This window comes from Gopherus evgoodei, chromosome 4 (assembly GCF_007399415.2).
Source record: "Gopherus evgoodei ecotype Sinaloan lineage chromosome 4, rGopEvg1_v1.p, whole genome shotgun sequence".
In the NCBI taxonomy this organism is placed as follows: domain Eukaryota; kingdom Metazoa; phylum Chordata; order Testudines; family Testudinidae; genus Gopherus; species Gopherus evgoodei.
Window position 1 is genome coordinate 69,709,689 of NC_044325.1, and position 23,089 is coordinate 69,732,777.

At 41.8% G+C, this 23,089-nt stretch overlaps 1 protein-coding gene across 4 annotated transcripts in view; it reads right to left on the minus strand.

Annotated features, from left to right (window-relative positions):
* Positions 1–23,089, minus strand: part of PCNX1 (pecanex 1) — a 133,393-nt gene that overhangs the window by 68,051 nt on the left and 42,253 nt on the right. The window contains exons 7-9 of one of the 4 annotated variants that reach the window (XM_030559666.1): positions 16,080–16,259; positions 12,095–12,227; positions 5,358–5,542 (exon numbers count right to left, since the gene is read on the minus strand). The exons of 1 other annotated variant lie outside the window; for it this stretch is intronic. In XM_030559666.1, coding sequence (XP_030415526.1) covers positions 5,358–5,542; positions 12,095–12,227; positions 16,080–16,259 — 498 coding nt within the window. The remainder of the gene's footprint in view (positions 1–5,357; positions 5,543–12,094; positions 12,228–16,079; positions 16,260–23,089) is intronic. 2 more of the 4 variants (XM_030559668.1, XM_030559667.1) reach the window with 2 other exon arrangements.

Consider the following 23,089-nt stretch of genomic DNA (forward strand, 5'->3'; position numbering starts at 1 on the left):
TCCCAGTCCCCTGACTGCCCCAACCCTTATCCACACCCCGGCCCCCTGAGTCCCCCACTCCTGCCCAACCCACCCTGTTCCCCATCTCCTGACCCTTTCCACACCCCCGCCCCGACAAGCCCCCCGGGACTCTCACGTTTATCCAACCCCCCCCCATTCCCCTCCCCTGACTGCCCCACCAAACCTCCACCCCATCCAACCGCTCCCTGTGCCCCGTCCCCTGACTGCCCCCCAGTACCTCCCGCCCCTTATCCAACCCCCTGGTCCCCTTACCATGCCACTCAGAGCAGCATGTCTGGCAGCTGGCCTGCCCAGCCGGAGCAAGGACACGCTCCCACTCTGCTCGACAGGAGCGCACTGCTCTGCTGCCCGCGCAGTGGCATAACTGTGGGGAAGGGGGGACAGCAGGGGAGGGGCCGGGGGCAAGCCTCCCTGTCCAGGAGCTCAAGAGCCAGGCAGGACGGTCCCACGGGCCGTAGCTTGCCCACCTCTGGTTTACAGGCATCTCATCCTAGGTCTAGAAATCAAACACTTGTTCAAGTAAGTTAGCACTCATTTTTAAACTGCCCCCCGAACATTAACATCCACACCCCTTTGTGACAAAGGGCTTCACAAAATTTACCTGACACGTACTTGCCCTCAGACTTAACTTACTAACCACAGTGAAAAGCATCTGTGCTGCCAGGCCATGCTCCCAAAACCAACATGCTGAAGTGTATTTTTTCCCTTTTGTGGGCTCACACCAAATTAAAAGCTGTGTATAGTACATCAGGACAGTCTATTTGTTTTCAGAACATTTTGCTTTTCCTTCCGCACACTGTCTTCTACTGTCTACGCTATATTTTGCTCTCCCTTCCCTTCTCCCTCCCCCTCAAGATCTTTGACACTTTCTTCCTGAAGTAACAGTATAATCTATACAAGCCCCCAAACTCCCATAGCATCAGACACGGAGGTTTTACTAGACATCTGATAACGTGAAGGCTACATCTACAACTAGTACTAAAGCTAACTGGCCACATGGAAGTACTGAAGATACTGCTCACCACAATCCAGCCAGCAAGTGCAATCCCCAGTTGAGGAGTCACACTTGTGCCTCCAGCTACCAGGAAAGGAAAAATGCTGGGATTCTCACCAGGGTGCTATGCCTGGACCTTGCTCAAACATCATCTAGTGTGTTGCACTCAGCTTGGAAATGTCTTGTACATTTGAAGTGCTTCACTCACCATCACCATTGGCAGCTGCATCAGTCAACAGTGTTGCAACACTGTTGCAAAAAAGCAATCATCATTTTGGGATGTATTAGTTGGAGCGTTGTGAGCAAGACATGAGAAGTTAATTCTTCCACTCTATTCTGCACTGATTAAGCCTCAACTGGAGTATTGTGTCCAATTCTGGGTGCCACATTTCAGGAAAGCAGTGGACAAATTAGAGAAAGTCCAGAGAAGAGCAACAAAAAATAATTAAAAATCTAGAAAACATGACCTATGAGGGAAGACTGAAAAAAATGGGTTGTTTAGACTGGAGAAGAGAAGACAGAGGAGGGGACATGATAACAGTTGTCAATACATAAAAGGCAGTTATAAGACGGAGGAAGAAAAAATGTTCCCCTTAACTTCTGAGGATAGGACAAGAAGCAATGGTCTTAAATTGCAGCAAGGGAAGCTTAGGTTGGATATAAGGAAAAAACTTCCTGTCAGCATGGTTAAACACTAAAATAAATTGCCTAGGGAAGTTGTGGAGTCTCCATCATTAGAGATTTTTAAGAGCAGGTTAGACAAACACCTGTCAGGGCTGGTCTAGATAATACTTAGTCCTGCCATGACTGCAGGGAACTGAACTAGATGAACTCTGCAGGTCCCTTCCAGTCCTATGACTAAGGCTAAGATTGTATCACGGAGGTCACAGAATCCAAGACTTCTGTAACGTCTGTGACATTTTCGTGTCAGTCCCAGGACAGCGAGGCTGGAGCTGTCAGCTAGCGGGAGACCCCTGCAGCTCCAAGCCACCGTTCCCGGGCATATCCCTGTGCTCTAGCTACCATGCCGGCGGGCGCTGGACCCTCTTCCCCCCATTTCTTTACCCTCTCACAGCAGGGCTCAGGCTTAGCCACATTTTGTCAGTTATTTTTTAGTAAAAGTCAGGGACAGGTCATGGGCTTCCGTGAATTTTTGTTTATTGCCTGTGACCTGTCCCTGCTACAACAGAGGTGTCCTTTACTACTACTCCTCTCTCTCAACTTTCTGGTTGCTGTCAAGCGGGAAGTATCTGCTACTGTACCTCTTTTCCCCATCCTCTATTTTTGAGTGCTTTTCTTGTGAGAATAGCTTCAGTGACTTCCCAAGCACTAACAGGTGAAATTGATTTTATTACCTGGGAGTTCTGCTTAGCAGCAGTGAAAGCCGTAAGAACCAGATTAGTTTTCACATCAGAGTTGGGAATTTTAATTGAAGAGTTTCTGGTTCTAGTCTCATAACCCTCAATTTCAACATCCCAGGGCTTTAACAAGGTATTTACTTAGATTGCTACAAAGGATGGTGTGATTAAGATTTGATCAAAATTAAGTCTATTACAATGTACTTGGATGTGGCTACCAACATATAACTCAGAGGAGAGAATACAGAACTAAGAACATAGGACTTATTTAACTGAAGAAATTCTACCAAAAGACTGTCCTCAAACTAAGTTGCCAGTTGGAAACACATTAATATTAATTAGCTCCTTATATTTTATATATAAAAGCCTCCCAGGTTGCAAGAACAGATTTTCTGAATAGCAAGGCACTCAGTCTGGGGAGCTCTTTTAGACAGGGGAGTTAAGGAGGAAGTGCGGTTCCTTCCATTTAGGTATGGCTACACCAGGTTGTGGATACAGGCGATGAGGAAACAATTGCTAAGCCCTGCCCTGGATGTGCTATGATTTTATTTCTGCTAAAGGAAATGAGGTGCCTGGTTTCATGACGTGCAAGTTCGTGGATATACCAGAGGAGAAGATACCTGGTCTGGAAGTGCATATGTCAACTCTACACAGCATTCGAGAAAAATGAAGACGTCTAGTCAACCAAATTAAGACATCATTGGCACAGATACTACAAGAAGGACATGTGATAAGGGATCTGGAAAGATTAGTAACTGAAGAAGCAGACCAGAGATTTGTGACCAAAAGAAGAATGAATGAGGAGACATTCAACCCAGCTAGAAGTATCAAATCATTCAGATACTCAATAAGTCAACAACCAAGAAACCTGTCTCTGCAGGAATGGTACAGCTACTAGTGGCAGAACAAAACAGAACAAAAAAAAAAGTCAGTGATCTGAAAGGGTATGATTCACATTTCTGCAGTTAACGTTATAAAGCACAGTATCATGAAAAGCAAAGTTATGCTTTCAAATTTGCAGACAATGGAACCAGAAGATATTTTTGAGTGGTAAGTTCTATGCTAAAATTGCACTTAAAATGCGCACTACACAAAGCAACTCTTCAATTGTTTCATCTGCACTGTGAAGAATAAGATGTTGCAGAACTGCATTCAAACTATGTGACTGGTAGATCCTTAAAAAAAGTAGCAGTCATTGATAAAGGTTATTGTTACAGGTGTCCTATTTTAAATATCTTTGCTGTGTTTTTTGCTCAAGAATCTAGAAGTCCCATGTTGACCCCCATATCATTAGCAGTTGTTTACATGCTGAAGTTAGGAACCATGGTTTGTTGTTTAAAGAAAGGACCCCTTGAGATCACCTTAGGCCAGCGGTTTTCAGACTATAAGGCAGGCCTCCCAAAGGAGGTGCGGGAATGTGTCAAGGAAGGGGTGAGCTGTGCAGAAGGGCTGTGTACACCCGGGAGGCAGGGATAAAGAGGACAGCTAGAGCCTGCCACTGGGCATAGGCTCTTCTTTCCCCCTCCCTCAGTTCCTCACTGGGAAGCAGGCCAGGCTTGGGCTCCCTTCCCCCACCCTCCCAATCTTTCACCTGGTGGTGGTGAGGCTCCAGCTGTCAGCCTAGGGTAGCAGCAGCCACAGCACAGTAGTAAGGATGGCAATGGGGCGCTAAGTCAGCTGTGAAAAGTGATATTGACGAAGTGGGTATTCACCCACGAAAGCTCATGCTCCAATACATCTGTTAGTCTATAAGGTGCCACAGGACACTCTGTTGCTTTTTTTACTTTTAACACTGCCACCCTTACTTCTCTCCTGCTGCTGGTGTGGTGCTGCCTTCAGACTGGGTGCCCAGCCAGCAGCTACTGCTGTTGCTCTCTGCTCTGCCTTCAGATCTGGGTGACACTATATGTACTTGTGGGGGGTTGTAAATGACTACAAACACAAAGAAGGGGGGCCCAATGAAATACGTTTGAGAACCGCTGCCTTAGTCCAATTCCATCTCTAATGAGATTATTGTATCACGTTGGGCAAGTCACTTAACATTACCGTATCTCAGCTTCCCCATCTGGAATGATTTTACTGACCTTACGGAAGTGGCTGAGAGGTTTAATTAGCACTTGCAAAGTGCTTTAAGTCCTCTTGATTTAGAAGTACACTCTATATACTAAGAGGCACTAAAATGGTCTAATGAAATAGAGAAGACTGACTTAACGGGGGAAAGTCTGGAAACTTTTTCAAACTGACCAGTAAAGTTACATACAGAAGATATCTTCCTGATCGTGGTAACTAAATGCTTATAACGGCAGCAGCATAACATTCACGTAACTTAAATTTTTATTAGGAGACAATCTCAGAAATACAAACAATAAGGTGCTTTAATTTGAATTAAGCTGCTGACTTCTTACAAATGTAACTTGCAATAACTGACACTGTATGTATTCAACTTCCTATGAATTCTCACCCTCCTCACCCTAACCCCTCCACACACATTTGAAAGTCCAATATATCATGGCCTACTAGGAGCAGGAATTCTTTGGAGACCATAAAAAGATGCTTTCAGGGCCAGTACATTTTTAAACACTCATCCTGAACTAGAGAAATATAGACTTCAATCCCTGCTAAACTCTGTGACCAAAATTAAACAGAGTCAATAGAGACCAAGAAAACTAATTCAGCAGCTTCTAATGAGTGTAAATACTGGAACTATTGTGCTGTTCAAGTCATGAAAGCACATACAGCAACCCTTAAATCTATGCCCCCTTTAAGGGTATTTATACAGTACATTTACTAAAGGAAATGGGGGGTGGGGAGGAATAATTATGTAGGAGTGGGGAACTGACCAGAAGTAATATTTCCCTCTAAGAAATGCACCCACACATTTCTGAAATGAAGATCTCAGTTTAAATTAATTTCAGTGCATTATTACCCATAAATCTGTGGCATTATAACTTCCATGTCACCAAGGTTACATAAGGCCTGCATACCAAGTTCATCGTGCAAACTGCTACCGCCTACAGCAGATGCATTGTCATGTGATGCTTCTAAGTGGACACTCCCATTTCTCACCAGCAAGGAGGCGCTAGCGCTGAGCACAGCTGCCTGGGAAGGGGGGCGGGACTGGACTTTGACCTGTGTTGTGGATTGCTGGTCTTGCTGACCATCTTGAAGGCTACAAAAAAACATGGATTGGGGAAACATTACAGGGAAGAATAAAAAATAGCTAGAAGTGATGAAACAAAAGTATTAAAAAAAGACAAAGTTAAAATAAAGCATACCATGGGAAAGCCATTAGGCCTACTAAATGGGCCATCACAACTCAGGAGTACTGTAGAGCAGAGTATTTAGAAATTAGCTAAGTAAATATATTCCAAATCCTCTACTACACCATTTTAAAACTGCTTATTCTTACTGCTTTTTAATTTGTCCTTAAGCTCTACATAATGCTATTCTAGGGACATGTGCATTTGCATGTGAAATAACAAAGTTGTGTAAGATACTACTTTAACTTTAAAAAAAACCCTTAACTATCAGAGACACCATCTGTTTAATAGTTACGTGCCTCTGGTGCTTCTCAAAGCAAGAGATGCTGAACTGTTGAATATTTGCTTTTGTCAGGGACCCACAGGAGCATTTGCTTGCCTGCTGGCTGTCCAACTATACTCTCTTCTCTACACGTTCAGGCCAAGTTACTAGTCAAACTCTAAAGTAGATCTTACAAGTAACTAGACTATAGTTACATAAACTCTGGATATATTGCTTTATCTGGCTTACCTGTTCAAGCTGAATAGAGTACAAAACCTTTGTAAAATAAAACTATAAAACTAGATTTCTAATGTTGTTAGTTTGGATTTTTTTTAAAACTGATTATTGTGGCAACATTCCATTAGAACTATTAACACTCAATTTTGGTATAAAGAACAGAGATTCTTTTAAATCCAAAGATATACATGTACCAAGAAATAACTTTTCAAATACTTCCGCCTAGGGTCAAGAGGCATTTACAGCCTATTTCCCTGCCAGTTTTCAAAGTTCTAAAAATATTATTTTCCTCTTACAACCTATTTCCACTTCAAAATCTACCTTTTTGATATAAAGTCTTATTATTGAACAGAAACAGACCTGAAAAGACAAAAAATGGGTAGAGTAACACACTGTAGGAGCTTATACCAAGCCATGACTAAAATCTTCTAAAATGAGGTAGCAAAAAAATATGCTTTTTAAAAATGTGTCTAACAGATCGCATACTAGGCTACTGTTTTTAAATCTTCTTTCATTTGGTAAGGTAAGAAACTGCACAACTGTAATATACACAAATGTGTGTATTTCTTTCTTTGATCAAATAAGAAATTATCTTATTTGAGAACGATGGTATGTTGTATATTTTATGGTTTAGTTGGGCAAAACAAGTTTCCCCTGTGATGCACAGAACATCATTGCCCAGTCCCTTTAGCAGTTCAGAGTGTAGGTGGTTTCTGGCGCCTTTAAGGAATATGCTGTTCTACATCTGACTCAAGGCAACAACTAAGTATATATAAAGTATTGTGTGGACTATACCTGATTACAGCAACAGAATATATTCTAGAACTTCTGCTTTTCGGTTCCCTTCTTAAAAAATGATTGGAAAAACCACAAGATTATGTATTGAGAATGGGTGTTAAAAAAGCACATGCAAAATAAAGCAGACATGCACACAGCACATGGAGAAAAGCAAGCTTGCAAGTCACTATACCATATTTTAACATATTTGGGTTGGAATGCTTTTCAACCTTATTTAATTCAGTGTTTTGCTGCTGTGGACAAGGCTCTCGGTGAACTACATGGTAACAGAAACCCTTAGGGAAATAAGATTCAAAGATGCATCATCCCTCAAGAATGCTTCATTGTCTCAATTGAGCTTTACCCAGAAGTGCAATAAGGCTAATCTAAATAGCCTATAATTACCTGAATAGATTTTCCTTCAAACACAGCTATAAGTTAAAAATTGTACTTATTAACTTTTTAGCTATCAAATCCTATGACAATAAGAAAGCAAAACACTGAGTAACAGTTTTATAGAATATCCAACAAGCAGCATTATTCTGTCTAGTCCACAAGATAATTCTGAACACAAAAAGCTTCTGGAGCCATTCCATTTCAAACACAAGTAAATTTAGACGTCAAATCTAAAGTCGGACACTAGTACAGACTGTCACGTACACTGAAGTACTTGTGGCTGCTACTCTGAAACCGTACACTGAAGTGTTAGCAGACAGCATTATGTCTGAAGTGCCCAGCACACTGCTGGTACTTATCAGCGATATTGGAAGTACACCTCTACCTCGATATAACGCTGTCCTTGGGAGCCCAAAAATCTTACTGCGTTACAGGTGAAACCGCGTTATATTGAACTTGCTTGGATCCACCGGAGTGTGCAGCCCCGCCCTGGAGCACTGCTCTACTGCGTTATATCTGAATTTGTGTTATATCTGGTCGCATTATAGTGGGGTAGAGGTGCAGTTTGTTTTTAAATGGTGCAACGAATGTCCATGTACCTATTTTACCACCATGCCTTTAGAGTTTACTGGAGATTTTAATTTAAAATCTTTTCCTTGTCCAAATATCTAGTTACGCAATGCGATTAGTCTATTTTAATAAAATGTTTCACTACCAAGATACCCTTGTAAAAATGTATGTTGGAAACTTCAAATGGGATTGCACAAGTCTTCTAACGACCATCTCTATGACATCTAATATTATGCCACAGTCAAGAGATTAGGAAAGAAAAGTTTCATTGGCAAGAGTATTAGAGAAAACAGTATCAGGGCAATTAAAGGTTAATATGCCTAACTGTTATTAAAGTTTAAAACTTGCAGCAGTAGAGTTTATTAGCAATATAGGAACTAGATAGAGAATTACTTCCTATTAGCAGAGATAGAAAATGCCTACCTATTTGCAGTGATCAATACTTCTCAAATAAATTACTAAAATCAGTTCATAATGGATTATATTCATATTACTCTGGATTTCTTTTTTACACATTAAGTTTTTATTTCCTACTTCACAGGTCTCTTCAGTGCACATACAACTCCCATTAACACCAAGTTACACAAACAAAAAGATACTCTTTTTATTTCTATTAGTTATATAGAAGTCTGAAGAATATTTAACATTAATAATTTCCAAATAAATTTCAGTTTGTATCTCAAACAAATTTGTGACAAATAACCAGTGACCCTCCTGCTCTAAGAATGAGGTCATTTGTAACACTGGTTGACTGGCAGTTAGATATAAAATAGTCTAAGACATTTTAAACTATAATATATTGGGCTCCCAGCCAGCATCACAAATAATACTTTTAGCAAGGTCTCTGCTACCAGTATTTGGCTCTGCATGTATATTTCAAATACTTAATTTCAGTTTATTTCTGGTGATCTGCTTCTTTGTACAGTAATTCCTCATTTAACGTTGTAGTTACGTTCCTGAAAAATGCAACTTTAAGTGAAACAATGTTAAACGAATCCAATTTTCCCCTAAGATTTAATGTAAATGCGGGGGGTTAGGTTCCAAGGAAATTTTTTTTGGGGGGGGCAGACAAAAGACATTATATACTGTACTGTACTGCAGTTGGGAAGTGCCCCTGGCTTACCCCACACAGGCACAGCCCGCTGCAGGGAAGGACACTAGGAAGCACCTCTGCAGCAGCAGCTTCCCTGGAGAAGAATGCTCCAGGCCTGCCTCTTCCTGTCCCCACTCCACTCTAGGCCCACCTCTTCCCACCCCTACTCCACCTCCTCTCAGGAGCATGCCACATCCCTCCCACCCACCAAAAAAAAAAAGTCCTAAGCCCCGCCAAACAGCTTAGGACTTTCTGGGAGCGAGGGGGAGAAGTAGAGAAGCTCTGAATCTCCACTCCTCCCCCTCTCTGCCAGAAAATCCAAAGTACCGCTAAACAGCTGTTTGTTGGCTTAGGACTTTCTTGGAGGGCGGGGGAAGAGCAGAAACACTGCGCTTCCCCAATCTTGCCCCTCCCTCCCCAAAAGTCCTACACACAAAGTGCTGGGAGGAAGGAAAGGAGCGGAGAAGCCCTGAGTCTCCACTCCTCCCCCTCCCTCCCAGAAAATCCTAAGCACTGCTAAACAGCTGTTTGGTGGCGCTTAGGACTTTCTGGGAGGGAGGGGGAGGAGTGGAGATGTGGCACTTCCCTGTTCCTCCCCCACCCTCCCAGAAAGTCCTAAGTGCTGCCGAACAGCTGTTTGGCGGTGGGGAAAACGCTGGGAGGGAGGGGGAGGAGGCGGAGAAGTGGAACTTGTGCAATGCTCCTTGTAAAATCGCTGCTCTTCCACAGAATCTTACAAGCAGGCAGCCAAACAACATTATAAGGGAGCACTGCACAACTTTAAACGAGCATGTTCCCTAACTGAGCAGGGACGTAGCATTGAAACAACGTTAAGCGGGACGACGTTAAATGAGGAGTTACTGTAGATGTTCAGAGATCTGAGAGAATGGGTTCTGGTTTTCATTTACACAGGAACAAACTGGAGCATGGGCAACACATATAAAGAAAGTAATTTACTTGGCCAGAATTTCTCTCTGTTCTCTCGTTCTTGAATATTTCTTTTTTGAATAAGAAGTTATGTCCTTAAAGTTCAGCTCTTTCATTGTCCTCACAACAAAATCCACCTGTATGTCAGAGGCCATCATATCATGGAAATCTTGGTGCCTACACTAGCGGGGAGAAGGAGGCAGCTGCCAACTCCAGCTTTAAGCAGAAGGGACACCTGAGATAGTTCCTCATTTGCTTCCTATTCTGCTCTCTCTGATCCACGTAAATCACAGACATTATCATTCTTGGGCTGATGTCAATGATCAGTGCTCACATTTATCTGCATGATCTCCTACAGACAAAACAATTGCTCTACTCTCCCTCAGAAGAGCAGAGAACACAATGCAAGTGAATATGATTTAGAGCACACAGAGGTGACTCATGAAAGTAAGGAGAGTTGCTACAGCCCACACTATGTTCAATAAGAATAAAGATCAACATCTACTTTTCCCTTTAGTAAAATTTATTTAAAAAAAATCAACTCAATTAAGCATTGCTATGTACCGTAATAGCCAATAAAAATGCACCTCATTAACTTGTATCTTGAATAATGGAAGTTGGCTAGATGAGTATCAGAAGCCAAGCTATCAATTACTCCTTAACAATACTCTGGTCTAACCTCATTTGAGCTTCTTGAGCTCCTGTCTCTTGGGCAGTTTCTCCCTTTCATTGGCACTGTCTTTCCAGCTGATTATGAGCACCTAGGATCAGACCTATGCATCTTCATTAAAAAGTGGCTTCCAAAATTCAGGAGGCACATGCCTATATGCCTGCAATAAACCAATGCAACTCTGATGTGAAGGGGAGAGAAAAAATAACTGATCTTTGATGTGGGAACAATGGAGAAATGTCCACATTTGGGAGAAAATGGAAGAGACATTTGAGTAAGGTTCAGACACAGAAAGCAGATTTTAAACTTCCTTTCACCCCAACCCCCTTAAACTAGGATTAGCCATTGCATGAAAACAAGTAGGGTGCCAAATTCTGCATCTTATTTTTAGAATCAAATAGGAGATGATCAAACTGGGAAGGAATGTGGGAAAGTGTAAACTGTTTTACACTAGGTTTACATTTTCTTCAAAATAAAATGTCATCTTCAAAGTGGGAAAGATGTGCACATTTTTACTTAAGTGTCTCTCCTTTTGCCCCAAAAGAAGAGAAAAATCGATGCCAAGTGTCTCAAAGCAGGACCTTGGAAGCATCAATCCCGATATCCAAGGATATTTTAGAAACGGTCTAGTAGTTGCTTCAGTAGTGCCATGCTGAAGCCATGATTCCCTGCCTCCTGCTTAAGAACTGTTTGGTTTAGATAGTATTAAAGATTTAAGGCATTAGTTTGCTCAGTTTCTGTACTCCTTCAGTAAAAGAAATTACAGGAGTACTACTGAAATTTAAAGCTGGACAGCTCATAATATTGAGAGCAATTAACTTAATTTAGAAGGTTGAGGACAGGCCTTAAAAATACAGAGATATATACTACTACTTTAACATACATTTGGTATTTGATATAAGTAGAGTTAGCATCAGGCAATAATATGGGATTTATTGCATTTAAAAACAAGAGTAAGCTAGTTTATGAATTATTTCAAAGACTTCTATTTTTGACAGGGTTGATAGCTGGTCTTTATGTAGTGGTTTGCTGCATTCTAAGATCTAGAACTTTTGCAGGACAGTTTAGCTGTTTACATTATCCTGCTAATTTTATGGTGCAGATATCTTCCTCTCTACAGTTCCTGAGAAGTGTGAGTACTCCTATTCTCCTCTTCCCCCTTGGAAGAAAAAAAGAGATACTGATTTAACATTTTCTTATTTATGTTTAAATTTTAAAGTATCTAAAGATTTGACATGAAATTAAAGTGAAAGAACTGAGTATAAGTCAGTTTGTTACCATTAATTCGTTTTGTGGTTGATCTAAACCCACATGTGCCATGTTAAGAGATTGGCTAACCCTGTCATTGTGGGGGGAAAAAAGTGCCACGTACACATGCACAAATTCAGCTAGTCCAAAGACATGCAGAGACAGCCCAAAAAAGGTTAAAGGTGAGGAGAGAAGGGAAGTGCTTTTTGGAAATGCTAGTGGGTGTGGGAAATAGTCTGCTGCATGCATGCTAAAGATGGTGGAACATTTAGATACCATACCTGAGGGGTGATCCGATGAGCAATGTGGGAGGGGTGGGGTTACTCCCTGCATTGTGCCGGCGCCGTACAGCCTGACGCCTAAATGTGCTGCGTTCACGGTGAAACATGACAGTCTCCTCGCTGGCTTGTGCTGCTGCATCAAGACAGACTTTAGGTCAAACGGGAACCCAGCCCCAATTATATACACAGCAACTGAAGTGTGTCCCTTCCCCCACCCACACCTCAGTTAATGAATTTTGCAGCAAGAGAAATTAGTTCTTTTCACTTACTGTACTCAAGTCATTTACTACTGTCATCTTTTACCTTAAATAGGATCACAAAAGCACATTATAGCTAGATTTATATTTTCTTTAAATGTACACCCTACTTGTCCTTCTCCATATCCAAATAGCCAGGATTCCAAAAAGTTTTGTCTACAAGGCTTTAGATTTTGCTGGGAAGGGAACTGGATTAACTTCTCCAGCTCCCTAATGTAAGGAATAAATTATAGGTGGAGCTGGTACCACTGCCTATTAAGGTTGCTTGATACTTCCTTATAGGACCCTACATAAATTTCACCAAACTCGAATCATTTGGTCTGAAGGTTTCTATGCTGGGTGTTTGCCTTAGGCTGAATTTTTGAGAAAATTTCAGCCAGAATTCTTCAACTGTTTCCAAAAACAAGGCTAGGGAAAAATACATTTTCCCACATTAAAAGATTATGTACTTTTCCTTGAAAAGCTCTAATCTCCATCCTTAGAAGCAGAGAGTGGCAGCAAGGTGTCAGAGATGTGCCTTTTTCCATCTCTGTGAAAAATTGGCCCATATTTGGTCAAGGTATAAACCTCAGAAATAAAAGTTAGTTCACACATGCTCAGTGGCATCATCTTACATTTGAGCAGCTAAACTTCCAGAAAATTGCATCTGTACTGGGCCTTTTTCTGCCCAGGTCAGAGGATGACTTTTCCTGTTTTTTCAGCTCTGGACTGCTGCAGGCCATTCTGGGTCCAGGTCTGGACCCCTTAAATGAGAGCAGGGCACTTGTCTCTTCTGTGCTCTCAATGACTCTCCTGCTGGGTCCAGACATTCTAAAGAATAGCACTACAACGAGGAGCCAGGGATAGACTAGAGATAGGACTGGAACAGTCACAGGTTGGAGGAGACAGGACAGAAGGGGTCATGTTTGGGGGTAGATGGGAAGTGAGCCCCCTAAAAAACACTCCTCTCTAAAGTCTGGAATGGAACCCATTATTCTAGAGTCCCACCATTCATCTGTTGTCAACAAATATTTGAAAGCCACTCTCATGCTGGTCCACATAGAGGATGACAACCTACCATTACTATCATTTACTGCCATTAGGTCAGCAGAGGTCTGTGCTGTGTATCTAAAGGCTCCAACGCTGCTGATGACCCTTATGAATATCAATATGGCACATGCCATTTTTGCTTTTTCAGCTTGCTTTTTTAAAAGCTAGGAAGACACACACACACACACACACACACACACACAATCTACATTAAAAGAACATCAATGTTGAAAAGTCAAGAACTCAAAGTTTGGAAACTGCAGAGTTAAGTCTACATAAAACCTTAATTCAGCCCCCTTGTGCATATGCATTCATATAGTCTTTAGTTACATGATCATACACTAGAAACCCCCTTTCCCATTCAATGTATAGGATGGACCTGCCCTGGGGATGATTCAGAGGTGTATACTAAAAGGAGACTGTTGGCTATAGAACCCTTGCTTCCCTTTTTGAAGAAACAGGAAGGCATATAGTGAATGGGGCAGGGGATTGCTGGAAAAGAATTTAATTCTCTGAAGAACTACCCTGGAGAACTGAACTGAATTCTATTCCTGCCTATGTCACACAGTTCCTATGCGATTCTATTCAAGTCACTTATATCAATCTTTTCACAGATGGTCACTAATTGTGTGGTATTCCTCATGTTTTGGTTGTCTGACTTCCGACCCTGGGGTCTGATTTACAAAAAGGGCTGAGCACTCACCACTGCAACAGAAGTCAATGGGAGCTCTGTCTTAAACATATTAAGTGCTATACAATGCTAAAATCACTCTCAAAAATCAGGTTGTAGGCCTGTAAAACAGGGATGACACCGCCCCAGTCAGACCACAATGGAGTTTTGAAAATAAATTAAATTAGTCTTTGAGTGCTCCACAAGTATTATAGTGATGAATGCCACAGAGAAATCTAAAAAAAAAGTTAATAATTTTGTCTGTAGAGTAGGATTTGAATAGGAAGGACAAAACAGGTGCCTGGGACCACACTATGAACAATGTGGAGAAAACAAAACAGTGAAATAGTTGCTCATTAACTGTACACTGAATGAAGCAGGGGTCCTATGGAAAAATATTGATCAGGTAATTAAGGACTATATCAGAGTACATATGCACAGGCGGAACTAATCCAGTTGCCCAAGCAACTGTAATTCTGACATTTACTAGCTTACACATGCTTGACTTTGCAACCTTAATTATGTTCTTTTAATGTAATTTTTGTGTGAACAAAGTTCTAGATAATCTGACAGTGACTCCTATTGGGATTTTTCATGATCTTGAGACTTTCCCTAAGGGTGGCAAGGGCAGCCCTCAGATGCATTTCAGCCTCTGGAACCAAGAGACAACATTTTGGGATTTAGTTGTCATTAGGCCACCCAATTGGCTTGTATGAAAGCCATTATGTATTATTTCTTTTAACTGCAGGACAAAAAAAAGCTTTCGACTGCAAGGACCTCTCCTGCTGTCAAATTCAGACTACTGAATAGTTATGAGTTAGCGAATGTCAATCAAGTCTGTCCTCTCAAGAAGCTACATGTAAAAGCTGCAACCAAGAAACTCAGTCTAATGTAAACAAGTAAACTAGTGGTGCAGAAAGAATGGTATTCCAGTTTAAAACAACTTAAGCAAGACCATTAAGACATCAGGCTGAAGAAGTTTAATTTGTTGTTTTTTAAAAAAGCAAAGCATCATTCTGAAAGTGCACAAGATTTAAAGCACTGCATCATTATGAACATGTAAGACTAAGCACAGTTAAAATAAAGCTAGTAATTCTGTATCTGACCCTATGCTTGAAGAAAGGGGATGGAAGCTGATAAATCTCAAGCAAAATGTCTGCTATAGGAGGACAGTTTATCCAGACTGAATAGTAGTAACTCACATTTGTACAGTGCTACCATCTGGGGATTGTGAACTTGTCCATACAAACACTTGCGCTCTTAAGACCTTTGAGAGAAGTCCAGCATCTGTGTTCACATGTAAATTTCAACAGCCAATATAATTTAGATTTGAGAGGTAGATAACCTTGGTTGTGTCTTGGCCAACACTTGCTCTCAGTAAAACTGATTCTACTCTACAATGCAGGAATTTTTTGTTTACTGAAGAGTGCAGGAATAGTTCCACTGTCTACAGCATCACTCACAAGACTCACCTCATGGAATTATTTTGGGAAGATTTCTAGACTAAGAAAGGAACTACCATAAAAATCAACCTAAACTCATGTATGTTATAAGAAAGGTGGAGTTTACATGTAATCTTAATATTACAGGAACAGTTCTATATTATTAGCAGAGTATAACAACAGGACTATTGTAATTGTCTGAAAACTAGTGCGTTAATTAGTTGCATCTTCACTTCATAAAAAGCCCAGTTTCAGTGGGTCAAAGTCAATCTTTGAAGTAAATCAGTTTACATAAGCAAGGCTGCCCAAGATCATAAATGTCTGTCTGGGAAAATTCTGTTTACAATACAACCTTTGGCTCTCAAGTGTTGAAATTCTACAATATTAAGGTGTGTTTGAAAATATTAAACTGTCTTCTGTTTAGCGATTTATTTTAATGAGCCATCTGAGACTTACTATTTCCAAGATATGAAAATCAGGACGAAGTTTACAAGACACATACAACTAGGTATGTATGCTACTGCTCAGAGATCAATACAAGAGCTATTGTCGAGGCCCAACAGAAACTTCAGCCCACCAACCCATACTTCCAGCTGTTGGGAGGAAGATTGAGTAGAACTTATCCCAGAGCACCCCAGAGCCTGCTGGGGGGAGTGGGAGGGGAAAGAGTTGTCTTTCATGGAAGCCTTTGGATGTTGGATGTACAGCATCCCTCCCTGATTTCTGGATGAGACAATCTCTGCCTGCCTGCCTCCTCTGTCCAGATCCTGCAAAAAACAGATGAGAGCGAGGGGTTGTAGGAGTAGGATTTTATATTTGTATTAGAGGTTATAATGATTGACAGTTAGAATAATGTAATATGTATTAATGTATGATTTGATCATCCTGCCAGCCACCCTTTTTGAATAGCAGAAAGGAATGACTCTCTGGGATATTGGCAGAAACGCATCTGACAGACTGTCAGTGTCTGTACTGATGTTAAGGCAGGGACAAATCAGAGCAATCTTTGTGGCTGATTATGGTCACCCTCTGTTTTAGGATAAGTTACAATGTTGACAATGGGGTCTTGTTTCCTATTTGCATTCCAAATTAGGCCCTTTAGTTAAGTACACATTTTTTTGTTTTAAGGTTTAGTAAGTAAGAGACAGGATTTTGTATTGTGTCTATGTTAATGAGATTAGAGGCATGAAGAAGGTCCGGGCCTCAATGTGAACTGTTTTGGGTCACAAGATTTAGTAAGGTTTAACTTACAATGTCTTTTTTGCTCAATATAAAACACTGCTCTTTTACACCAGGGGTTCTCAAACTTTTGTACTGGTGACCCCTTTCACATACCAAGCCTCTGAGTGTGACCCCCCCCTTATACATTAAGAACACTTTTTTATATATTTAACACCATTATAAATGCTGGAGGCAAAGTAGGGTTTGGGGTGGAGGCTGACAGCTTGCAACCTCCCATGTAATAATCTCCCGACTCCCTGAGGGGTCCCGACCCCCAGTTTGAGAACCCCTGTTGTATACCTTCGAAGGTCTCTGTAAAAGACTGTAAATAAGGAATGAAGGCATCAGGAAAAGATAAGGTGTGAAGGCCATTGTTAAAGTCAGATAGTCAATGAAGGAGTGAAGACACTTAACGACACCAGCGCATCCATGATTAAGGAAGGGCAAATTGACGATTCTGAGGTGGAGGCTGGCACCCCTAAAGCCAAGGTAACTGATTAAATCTGAAACCAGGAAAGGATGACCCTCTCGAAGGTACTTTGGCGTGTTAACATCAAAAGATAACATCAATTTTGGAGTAACTGTCGTAAATTCCACAGCAAAATCCACAGACTTCAGTGGAGAAAAAAGAACTATAAGAACAGGGTGCTTTGCCATGGAACTTTGGGTTCGTCTTGCCACAACTCCAGGAGCATCAGATGGCGACCAACAGAGCCCAGCTCCCTTCTGCGACCAATCTGGTTGGCCACTAGATTGATCCAGACTCTGGACTGGTAACTATAAACATTGACTGGCAGGACTGTGTGAATGGTGTCTGAGAGAGTGAGAGAGACTGAAATGCATATGCTAACTGCTGTATTCTCAATAAATGCAACATATTGCCTTTTTCCCTGAAAAAAATCCCGCATGCTTCTTATAAGCATAACAGGGTGCTCTAATTAGTTTATCCCACCCTTAGCCTCTGTTTTGTTTTAGTCCTCCCTCCACTGCCAAGTGCTGGTTGCCTGACTGTTGCTATTTATGGCTTTTTCCCCCAAGTACCAGCAAAGTGAAGCCAAAAATTCTGATCTACATTAGTGTTTTACCCACTGATGTAACTGCTCAGGGGTTTTATTACTATGGCCTGGCCTGCATACAAACTAGCACCAGATTGGCTAGATTCCAGTGAACAGTGCAAGCCTTGAACGGACATATTTCAGTTTAGTTTAAACCTGATCCTAATATATGAATTTCTTGGTCAAAGTATTGGCAAGGTCCAGATTCCAGAGGAAAAAAAAATTAAAAATAATGGTAAGTACATAAAAAGATTTCAGGGTCCGTTCAAAAGTGTCTGGAGGTCCGGATTTGGCCTGTGGTGCACTTATGACAACCCCTGGTACTAATGGCTTTAAGCTAAATTGTAAAAGCCTAGTTTAACGATCAGTTTAAAAAAATAATCACAATTTAAGTTAAACTAGTGCAACTCTGAGTAAAAAGATTCTTTTAAATTTCACTAGATTGCTGGTTAGGGTGAAAAAAGACACTATGAGCAACAGCACAAGCACTGGATCCTTCTTTTAGAGAGAGTAACGAAGGCATTATTGTACAGGGCCACCCAGAGGATTCCGGGGGCCTGGGGCCATCGGCGGCAGGCGGCTCCAGTGGACCTCCCACAGGCGTGCCTGCGAAGGGTCCGCTGGTCCCGCGGCTCCAGTGGAGCATCCGCAGGCACGCCTGCGGGAGGTCCACCGGAGCTGCGGGACCAGCGGACCCTTCGCAGCCATGCCTGCGGGAGGTCTGCCGGAGCAGTGGGAGCGGCAAGGGGCTCCCCGCGCGGCAAAATGTCTAGAGCTGGCCCTGTTTGGCGGCGGGGGGCCCTTCCATTCTCGGACCTGCCACTGAAGTGCCCCAAAGACCCGCGGCGGGGGCCCCCCGCCGGCGAATTACTGCCGAAGCGGGACCCGCTGCCGAAGTGCAGCCCACTCTTCGGCGGTAATTCGGTGGTGGGGAGCCCCCGCCGCGGGTCTTCGGGGCACTTCGGCGGCGGGTCCCTGAACGGAAGGGCCCCCCGCCGCCGAATTACCGCCGAAGACTGGGTTGCACTTCGGCAGCAGGTCCTGCTTCGGTGGTAATGCGATGGTGGGTGGTCCTTCCGCCCTGGAGCGGAAGGACTCCCCTGCCAGCGAAGACCGGGAGTGGAAGAAGCTCCAGGGCCCGCCCCCGCAAGAGTTTTCCGGGGCCCCCGAGCGAGTGAAGGACCCCGCTCCAGGGGCCCCGAAAAACTCTCGTGGGGGCCCCTGCGGAGCCCGGGGCAAATTGCCCCTCTTGCCGCCCCCCCCCCCCGGGCGGCCCTGTTACTGTATCACCACACACCTGGAAGTAGGGCTGTCGATTACTGCTATTAACACAAACGATTAACTCAAAAAAATTAATCACGATGAATTGCACTGTTAAACAGAATACCAATTGAAATTAAATATTTTTGCATATTTTTCTACATTTTCCAATATAGTGATTTCTGTTACAACACAGAATACTAAGTGTACAGTGCTCACTTTATATTGGAAATGCCTTCCAAAATCTGAGAGGGATGTGGTGTGGAGCATGCTGTCAGAAGTCTTAAAAGAGCAACACTCCAACGTGGAAACTACAGAACCCAAACCACCAAAAAAGAAAATATTTGCACTGTAAAAATGATAAGAAATTGTATTTTTCAATTCACCTCACACAAGTACTGTAGTGCAATCTCTTTATCTTGAAAGTGTAACTTATAAAATGTAATTTTTTTTATTACATAACTGCACTCAAAAATAAAACAATGGAAAACTTTAGAGCCTACAAGTCCACTCAGTCCTATCGCTTGTTCAGCCAATCGCTAAGACAAACAAGTTTGTTTGCATTTATGGGAGATAATGCTGCCTGCTTCTCATTTACACTGTCACCTGAAAGTGAGCAAAAGCTTTTGCATGGCACTTCTGTAACTAGCATTGCAAGGTTATTTATGTGCCAGATAGACTAAACATTTGTATGCTCCTTCATGCTTCAGCTACCATTCTAGAGGATGTTTTCATGCTGATGATGCTTTTTTTTTTTTTTTATTATTAAACAAAAAAAAAAATCAATTAAATTTGTGACTGAACTCCTTGGGGGAGAATTTCATGTCTCCTGTTCTACCCGCATTCTGCCATATATTTTGAGTTATAGCAGTCTTGGATGATGACCCAGCACAGAACACTTTCACAGCAGATTTGACAAAACGCAAAGAAGGTACCAATGTGAGATTACTGAAAATAGCTACAGTACTCGACGTATGGTTTAAGAATCTGAAGTGCCTTCCAAAATCTGAGAGGGATGTGGTGTGGAGCATGCTGTCAGAAGTCTTAAAAGAGCAACACTCCAACGTGGAAACTACAGAACCCAAACCACCAAAAAAAAAAATCATCCTTCTGCTGGTGGCATCTGACTCAGATGATGAAAAGGAACATGCATCGGTCCACTTTGCTTTGCATCATTATTGAGCAGAACCCTCCATCAGCATGGAGGCATGTTCTCTGGAATGGTGGTTGAAGCATGAATGGACATATGAATCTTTAGCACATCTGGCATGTAAATATCTTGTGACACCAGCTAAAACAGTGACATGTGAACACCTATTCTCACTTTCAGGTGACATTGTAAACAAGAAGCACGCAGCATTACCTCCTGCAAATTGTAACCAAATTTGTTTGTCTGAGTGAGTGGCTGAACAAGAAGTGGGACTGAGTGGACTTGTAGGCTCTAAAGTTTTACTTTGTTTTATTTTTGAATGCAGGTTTTTTTGTACATAATTCTACACTTGTAAGTTCAATATTAATGATAAAGCAATTGCATTACAGTACTTGTATTAAGTGAATTGAAAAATACTATTTGTTTTTTACAGGGCAAATATTTGTAATATATACAGTGAGCACTGTATTGGGTTGTAATTGAACTCAATATATTTGAAAATGTAGAAAACATCAAAATGTAGAAAACATTAAAAATATTAAAATAAATGGTATTCTCTTATTGTTTAAAAGCACGATTAATCACAATTAATTTTTTAATTGTTTTGACAACCCTAATTGGAAGTCTACCTTCCCAATGTACCGTCTAGAACTTTATTTTAAAGAAAAATTCTGCAGAAGTCGATAGGTTGCATTCCCACCAATAGTATGGTGGTCAAGTGATTATTTCAAAAACTCAGTATAAAACTACGCGATCCATTAAGCAGCAGACTGTACAGTTGGAATATTTGAACACTAGCTGAACCATGCTGTCTGTTATACATGCATTTCTAAAGTCTACTTGCTTTCCTTTTGTACACATAGGTGAAGGCACATACATAATTCTGCATAAAGCACTTGATGTGTAACAAAGCTTGAAACAGTTGTGAGAGCTCAAGAAGCTAGACTGTATATATTGTTATATAGTATATTACTAATTTTAAAGAGAACATATGTTGCCAAAAAATAAACTAATCTTTGATTCTCTTTCATAGCAGATTATGTGTTTGAATACTTGAGGTAAACATAGGTGTGGAGAAACCCTGACTCCTTGGTACAATGAAGTATGCTGCACCTCTCATGCACAAATCATTGTTCTCAATCCAAACTGAACTTAAAAATTCAAAGAGAAAATGTAAGTGGTGAAAATGCAATGTTTCCTCCTATTACTGAAATTAAGGAGGCTCCATTCAATTTTATACTAACGAAGAGTACCCACCACAGAATCCCAAATTAATCCTCAAATCAGTGTGGTTTGGTGAACTCCTAAGTGAAAAAAAGGCAGCTAAGAAAAGAAGGACAAGCTGCAGAGGCGGAGTAAAATTTTTCAACACACACAACTAAGGAGCCTAAGTGTCATTGAAAATGAGTGGTACCAAAGTTCAAGTGTTTTTGAAAATTTTGCTTTCAGACTAAGCACAATTAAACTCTTAAAACACCCGAGTGATCTTCTGAAATTCCATTTATGTGGCTAGTTGAGTACCTTTGAACTGGATTTTAAAAAACCCATCTGTAACTAACAAGTGCTGCAAACTCACCATGACATCTGAAAGTCAAGACTGATTATTAATGAGTGAGGAAGAGCCTAATGTCTATTCATGTCCACATTTTCAATCTGGGTGCCTGAAATTTGGCACAGATTAGATCTGTAACATTAAGCATCTGCATCCCATCCACGATCTGCAAACAGGGTCCATGGATATCTGTAGGTCTGCAGGGCTCTAGGAAGCAGGAGACACAGACAGAAGTTTGAGCAGGAGGAAGAAAGGGGACAGACTGGACAAGGTCAGAGGAAGCCAGCTGACCAAGGGGGAGAGGCCCTATGTTTTAGAAGAGAAGAGAACTCAGAAAGCTGCTGGAGGAGGATCCTGCATCCCAGAGGACCCTGAATCCAGCCCTTGCAATCCCTTCCCCACAAAAAAACCCACAAAATTCTGGAGTGGAGAAGAGCTGGTTGGGAATTTTCTGATGAAGCTTAGTTTCATTAGCAAATGCCAGCTCAGTAGAGTGAAGCAGTCTGCTGAATCTATTACAAATTCAAAAAAACTTCTGAAGCACAGCAGAGTGCCAACCCCTTCTCCCACCCACAGTGGCACAGAACCACAATGCCCTGCTTCTCTCCCTCCTCCTTCAAACTCCTCCTAGGGACAGAAAGGCATAGCACCTCTCCAGCTCCAGTTGGGGATGTTGGTAAGGAGTGGCTGAGCGCTCTTGCTTCCTGGCAACCAGGCTGGAAGGCTCTAGTCCAGTGGTTCCCAAACTTGTTCAGCCAGGCCCATTAGCTTGAAGCAGTGAACCGCGGCCACTGGGAGACACGATCGGATGAACCTGCAGACACGGCAGGTAAACAAACTGGTCTGGCCCGCCAGGGGCTTTCCCTGCACAAGCGGCAGAACAAGTTTGGGAACCACTGCTCTAGTCCATTTCACAAATATGAGGTTTCCTCCCCTGAAATCCCTTTCTATGGATATTTTGTTTTTGAGGTTTCATCCTGCTTCAGAAGCAAGTTCTGAAAAAATATAAACATTTTTGCAGAAAGGGATTCCTTTTTTCAGCCATGTCTAGCGGAGAGGAAACTGTGGCAGAGAAATGCCTGGAGGGTTTAGTATTTTCTTTTAAAAGGTTTGAGACTGTGTATGTTAGAATTGTGTTATGTGTTACACCTATCCTGAGGCCTCTTGAAGAAGTAAACCTGAAGTCTCATACCTTTGGGTGGAGTTCTGGAAGGTGTGTCTAAGCTACTGGAGTACCTTGGTAAAGGAGCAGGAAGTCAATAGCAATCCTGGCGGCCTAGGCAGTTAGTTGTGGGACTCCACTTCCATGAAGGGAGTAACTCTGCTTGAACTAGGGCACTAAAATTAGCAGCATAGCTG